We start from the raw sequence: 7,294 nt of genomic DNA on the forward strand, positions 1-7,294 counted from the left end.
TACAGAGTCGAATTAGATAGAGGTTGGTGCGACTGCGGAAGGTTCCAAGCCTTTCGTACCCCCTGCTCCCATGTCATTGCGGCATGCTCAAAGGTTCGAAGGGATCCATCATACTTGCTATCTGAAGTTTACAAAGTCACCAGCCTTTCAAATGTTTATAAAATTAGTTTTTCAGTAGTGGCAAAAGAGGATTATTGGCCATAATATAAAGGGGACATCGTCTGGCACAACTAAGTTATGCGAAGGAAAAAAAAGGGTCGCCCTAATAGCACTCAGATTCAAACCGAAATGGATACGACGAACAAAATGGTTAGACTATGTAGTTCATGCCGTCAACCAGGTCACAATCGTAATAACTATCCTAGTGTTGGAACGAGCACAACCAGATAAATTCAGATGTACCTCTATTGCTATATATGGAAACTTAAATTTATTTCAAAATACCTCTGTTGCAATATATGGAAAATTAATTTTACTTCATAGTAGACGTCTGTGACGAAAAGACAGTTGTTCATAAAAAATAACACAAACAATTAAAACAACCAGAATACAAAAACTATGCGATTACAACCATCAAAACAATTTTGAACATGTACTGCATCATCCTACGAGCGTCTTGGTCAGTCTTAATATCCACCCATTCGCGCACTTCTCCGTTTTGGTTGAACGTGGACACAAGCCATTGTATTCTTCTAATCCATTCACCCTCTCCAATTTCTTCCTCTAACCAACTGTACAACGTCCGATTAAGACGTTCAAACGTATCTGTGTTCCAAAGTCGAACCTGTATCGGAGCCGCAACGGCAGAAAATATTACATCAGCATTTTGTTTCTGAATGTATGCAGACATTGTTGAAAGAAAGAAAATTAAAATTGATGGTTGAACTAGACTAGGAGATGAATTTGAGTGAAAATAATTGTATGCAACGGGATGGTATTTATAGAGACCGAAGATGAATTGGACAAAACACGTAGGCGCTAGTTGAATTGGCACCCACATGACACACACACATACACACAGGCGCCACAAAAATTGGCGCCTTACACGCAAACACACACAGGCGCCATTGCCTCTGGCGCTTCCTCTTGGAGGGCCATGCATGCGCCACACACATTGGTGCCTCTTCATGAAGCCCAATGCATCTGGCGCCTTTTCTTACTTTTTTTGGGGGTGTGTCAACTCCCCCGGCGCATCCTCATCAAAGTTGATTATTTTGGTATTTTTTTTTAAAAAATGATTATTTTCGTAGTTTTTTTAAAAAAAATTGGTTATTTAAAAAAAAAACTGCAATTAACTAAAATAAAACACTTGAAATAAAGGGAGAGAGATGTAGCAAAAATATATATAAATACGTAGGAGAAAATTTGCTTCAAATTTGATTAATCATCGAAAAACACTTCTATAAAATACTATCTCCTTATTTATAAAAAAAAGGTAATGCTAACTTGTGCCCTAGGGACACAAGTTAAGAAAGCCACTTATAGAAAGTTTATATTGAAAAAAATAATTAAAAAATTAATTTTATACTTTTATTAAAGTCAATACACAATTTCCAAGATAACATTTATTTATTTGGTTCTTAACTTGTGCCCCTAGGGCACAAGTTAGCATTACCCATAAAAAAAAGTTAATATATCCGAATTATATAATTGATCAAACACATTAATTATTTAATAAATTTAAAAAAATCAAAACTTTCTTACAAATTGAACCAAAGGGAGTATATCTTTTGAAGTATATATTTTGGCCTATGCAACTGATTTACTAGTACATGTAAACCACTTTCGATTTTTTAACTATCATTCACTTTCCAATTTTCCACCAATCTATATTTCATGCAAACAAACAACTTGTCAAACGGCAAGTATAAACACTTTCTTTAAGTGTGTGCATTGCATCCAATAGAATCAATCAATAATGTACGAATAAAAAGAGAAAAATAATGTACGAAATCCCCGAATCAGGTGCAATAGAAAAAGCTGCACGTTGTTCCCGTGACCAACAAATAGTTGCCACGTGTCATCCAACTCAGTCATCTATCACAAATTCGTAACGGACTTCCCATTGCACTGTTGTTTGGCGACGACGAACAAGATTTTCTAGAAGCCCTCAATTTTAAAAACCCGTAAAGTTTCTTTCTTTCTTTAAATGAATGATCACGTACATCCTCATCCACGTCATCATCACCATCCTCCCCTCTGCGCCGTTCGATCGATTTACATCCCCTTCCGTCACCGTCCGTTTTCAATGCTGTGATGACTGATTTAATTGCTCGACTCGGCGAGTTCCGATTCGTGATCATCAACTCACCGATTTCTGCTGGACTCAAACTCGCTCCGTTTTGGAAAATTTCTTCCACCTGAGGGAATAGCTTGTGATCCTTCACGCTAAGGTAGTTACTAGCAAGCGTTTTGAATGATGAGAAATCACAAAGAGGAAAATGGATATGTGCGTCGACCCGACCCGGACGAAGCAGATCCGGATCCACATTTTCTTTGCAGTTCATCGTGAACACCATCAGTCTCTCTTCGCCGCTACATATTCCGTCCATGAAGTTCAGTATCGCAGATAAACTCAACGCCGTGGATGATTTCTCGTCGAGAAACCGATCTAGATCCTCAACTAAAACGATCGATTTCGGCGTCGTTTGGAGGAAGAGAGATTTGAGATCTGAATCGTTGTGAACTCTCGATAAGTCCAAGTCGTAGATATCGTAGGAGAGAAAATTGGCCATGGCGGCAACGAAGGTAGATTTCCCGGTGCCGGAAGGACCGTATAGTAAGAAGCTTCGTTTCCAGATACGGCCAATCCGATGATAGTATTGCTTCCCTTTGAGGAACGATTCTAGATCGGATTTGACTTTGTTTTTGAGATCTAATTCCATTGTGATTGTTTCGAAGGTGGAAGGATGCGTGAATGGAACGAATCTCCATAGTCCCAACGCACCTGCACCGGCACCGTTACCGGCGTTCATGTAAATCCGCAAATCACGTTTCCCTTGTTTTTCGATTTCGTCAACGACGGCGTGAATATGTTGAAGATAAAGACGAATGATTCTTCGTTTATCGATTTTTCTGATCTTGAGAATGAAGATCCGGTTCGGTTCGGTTTGGTTGAACCAGTAGAGAGTGGCTCCGAGAAAATGGTCTTGAACGGTTTGGTTAGGACTAAGGCATAGAGCGACGTCGTTTTGGTTATCATTGGACGTGATTAGGTTATTGAAGTGTGAGTCTTGGAGAGAAGGAAGGGAATGAAAGTATATTGAAAGTTTTCTGTAAAAAGTGTTGTACTGCATGTTGTCGTTTAGTTCCGGAACATTGAACACATGATACACGTGGAACCAATCTTCTATTTTTCTCCATCGTCTCTTCACCGTTTCGATTTCGAATAACTTATGTATTGCCCAAATTGAGAATAAGAGAATTGCGATAGTGAAGAAAATGGGGCTACAAATGAAGATAGGCATGATTGAATGATGAAATTGAAGAAAACCAGTATCAAAGTTAGTAGTACTGCTAGTACTTATTCCTCGTCTCAGTCTCTGTTTGCACTTGGCGGCTCTTGTTTTTGTTTACCCATAAAACCTCCTCCTCTTTAACCCTATTATTTTACTTTAGTCTTTTTAGTACTTTAGAAATATAATCATGTTTGACTAATTATATATATTTATTTTCTATAAAAATATATATATATTTTATAAGAATTTCTATATCCAATTTCAGTAAATGGATTCTATTATATTTTCAAATTTTATTTTTTGATTTAAAAAAGTGAATTTGAGAAGTTTATTTTTTAAAACTTTTAAATTTTTATATTTAAAATATTAGAACAACTTTGTATACTTTGAATTTTAAATGTATTTCATTCATTCGAAAATAAAAGTTATTATATAGACAAAATAAAAGTAAATAAAAAAAAAGATATAATGAATAGAAAAAGAGATAATTTTTCTAGATGGTTGATAGGAGTAAAAATAAAAGGAAATATTAGTTGATAAAGCATATATATAAAAAGAAATATAAATTTTTGATTAAAGATTTAAATATTTTTTATAAAAATTAATTTATATTCATATATTAATGTAAGAATTTAATAAAAAAGAAATAGTTTTAAATTAAATAATAATTAAAAATTAGATAATCTAACTTGTGTCATAGAAACAAAAATTAAAAACTAAATAAAAAAACATTATCTTAAAAATTATGCACTAATTTTAATAAAAATATATAATTAATTTTTTTATTCTTTTTTCAATATAAATTTATTATAAATAAATTTTTTAAATGCTTTAGGACACCTACACTACCAATATTTAAAATTTTAAAAACAAAATGTGTTGACCAATAATATTGAATACACGATAATATTATATGTAATGTCGATAATGGGATATATATATATATATATATATATATATATATATATATATATATATATATATATATATATATTCCATTTATATATATAAAAACACAACCTTTGCACTTTCCATTTTCTCCTTTCAATTTTTTTAGTTATTTTCTATTAAATTAAACATAGCCTAATATTATAACTAAGAGAGCTTGGAGAGAAGAGAAAACTAAGATTTCAAAAAATATTTTTTTTTAAATGCAATTAAATATAATTTTACATTTTTTGTAATTTTTTTATATAAAATATTTATTATTAACATATTTTTAACTTTTGAAATACTATAATAAAATAAATTATATTTAAATAATTTATCTAAACTTTTCAAAATCCTTCTTTAATACAAATTTTTAATTTTCTAAATTAGAAATTTAATCAAAATTCAAATCATCTCTTTTGAGTGCTCTTATGCTACACATATTTGGATTTGGTTGCTAAAAGCTTCAAAAATTAACATTCAGATCAAGAATTAGGAAGATGTATGGAGTTTCTGCAACCTTAACTGGTCGGATCAATGTAAGTTAATTTTTAATGTTGTTGTTATCCATCTGATGAATGTTGTTTGGTTTGCTAAATTCAGTGTCAAATTTAAAGACAAAAATCTCCACTTCTTCTATTTGTGCTATTATTTTGGTTTGTGGGCTGACGGAGAATAATTACAAAATTCCTTCTTTTATCAATTTTCATGATTTTGAGTTGTTGAAGTATTTCAAAGTCAGTATTCAGTCTCATTGCGCTCTCAAGATTTTAGAAGTTATTTGGAAGTCGTCTCCGTGGGATTTGATTAAATTCAATTGTGGCGGTGTTTATTTAGGCAATTCGGGTCCCTCTGCTTGTTGCGGTATTGCCAGAGACTATGATGGCAGATTTCTTGGTGCTTTTCCTAATTTTTTCGAGGTTTCAAACGGTTAGATTTGGGCTACTTCCTATGTCGAGAAAGACCCAAATATTGTTGGGGGGATTTTTCACTATGGAGCATTGAACATTGTGGGACTTCCTTTTCTAAAGCAATACATTTGTGAGAGACACACCACATATTCACCCAAAATCTTAAGATGATAGGTGGGTGGATTCTCTCACTTATAAATGGTCAAGTCTCCATATTTTCAACCAATGTGTGACTATTATCCACACTACTCACACTTGATATATTCTCAATACTCCCCCTCAAGCGTGAGTCCACAATGCTCCCCCTCAAGTGAAAGCTCTTCTTACTTCCACAAACTCTTGTACCGCACGGAACATTTCTTATTCACCACACTGACGCCGTTGACTTTCGATACAAGTAAGCCGATCCCTTTCTGAAACCAAAGACTCTGATACCATTTGTTGGGAGAGTTTTTCACTATGGAGCATTGAACATTGTGGGACTTCCTTTTCTAGAGCAATATATTTGTGAGAGACACACCACATATTCACCCCAAACTTTAAGGTGATAGGTGGGTGGGTTCTCTCAAGTCTCCACATTTCCAACCAATATGTGACTATTATCCACACTACTCACACTTGATGTATTCTCAACAAATATGATTAGCCCATTTATCTCACTTATTTAAGTGTAAAGGATAAATTTAGGATTGAGAGAGATAGAGAGAAAGTAAGGATTCAAAAGAGAGAGAAAATGAGAGAAACTCATTCTCGTTTTTCTGCAACAAGTCTCACTAAATCGACGATTCCTGATTCGTTAACCGTCAGATCATGCTCAAATTTGGAGGGCAGGTTTGTAACACATGTATCTAACTTTTAATCCTTCAAATTTTCAAAAAAAACGTCTGAGATGAGAGTTATCTGCTTTGCAATGAAACTGTAGATTTAGGAAAAAATTTCAATTTTTTTATTCTTATTTGTAAGTTAGTTTGTTTTGTGATTTGCAGTTGTTAACACTAGTTTGTGAATCATTTTAAGACTCTCTTGCACCCTTAATTGATTATACTGGAGTTGTTTTTTTGGTCTGGACGAATCATGGTTTTTACTCTCATATTGAGAGGTTTTTCACGTTAAAAATATTTGTGTTCTTTTGTGCCTTTATTTGTTCGATTGTTGTTTTATATTTGTTGTTGATCCTTAAGGTTCCCACAAGTCTGGGGGATTTTATATTTGCTGCGTATTAGTCTGTTATTGTATCTTAATTTCCTATCTGTTTCTTATTGTGATAAAGTTTTTATCAACACTTCACCATGTTCAGTATCGATCCAGTTTATGTCAAAAACAATGGACGCCACTAACGTTGTTAACAACAATGAGAAAGATCATTATAGTACTAAACCACCATTATTTGACGGTGAGAAGTTTGATTGCTGGAAAGATAGACTAGAAGGTTTCTTTCCTGGATATGATGTTGATCTATAGGATCTTGTAGTCGATGGCTACGTTTACCCAATTAATGATGAAGGAAACAATATAACAAGAAGTGTTATGACAGATCAACAAAAGAAGGATTTCAAATATCATCATAAGGCTAGAACTATATTTCTAAATGTTATCTCTTATACAGAGTATGAGAAGATAACAAACAGAGATTCTCCTAAGTTTATATTTGACTCTCTGAGGATGACTCGTTAGGGGAATGCTCAAGTAAAGGAGACAAAGGCTTTGGCCTTAATCCAGAAGTACGAAGCATTAAAAATGGAAGATGGTGAAACTGTTGAGACTATGTTCTCAAGATTTCAGATGCTTGCTGCAGGACTCAAGGTTCTGGACAAAGGATACTCTACAACTGATTGTGTCAAGAAAATCATCAGAAGTCTGCCTAAAAAATGGAGATCTATGGTAACTGCTTTGAAGCTTGCAAAGGATCTTAATAGTATTAGTCTTGAAGAACTTGTTAGTTCTTTGAGAAGCCACGAGGTAGAACTCAAGGAAGATGAACCTCATAAGTGAGGT

General features: G+C 33.8%; 1 protein-coding gene across 1 annotated transcript; it reads right to left on the bottom strand.

The window, feature by feature from the left end:
- Positions 1 to 1,661: 1,661 nt before the first annotated feature.
- Positions 1,662 to 3,607, bottom strand: LOC127132081 (AAA-ATPase At2g46620). The gene has a single exon (XM_051060950.1). The coding sequence runs from the start codon at positions 3,465 to 3,467 to the stop codon at positions 2,034 to 2,036; it is 1,434 nt and encodes a 477-aa protein (XP_050916907.1). The 5' UTR covers positions 3,468 to 3,607; the 3' UTR covers positions 1,662 to 2,033.
- Positions 3,608 to 7,294: the final 3,687 nt, after the last annotated feature.

This window comes from Lathyrus oleraceus, chromosome 3 (assembly GCF_024323335.1).
Source record: "Lathyrus oleraceus cultivar Zhongwan6 chromosome 3, CAAS_Psat_ZW6_1.0, whole genome shotgun sequence".
Lineage (NCBI taxonomy): Eukaryota > Viridiplantae > Streptophyta > Magnoliopsida > Fabales > Fabaceae > Lathyrus > Lathyrus oleraceus.

What these genes read in the sequence shown, in the direction of transcription:
- LOC127132081 (XM_051060950.1), bottom strand. Translation starts at nt 3,467, where the DNA reads ATGCCTATCTTCATTTGTAGCCCCATTTTCTTCACTATCGCAATTCTC.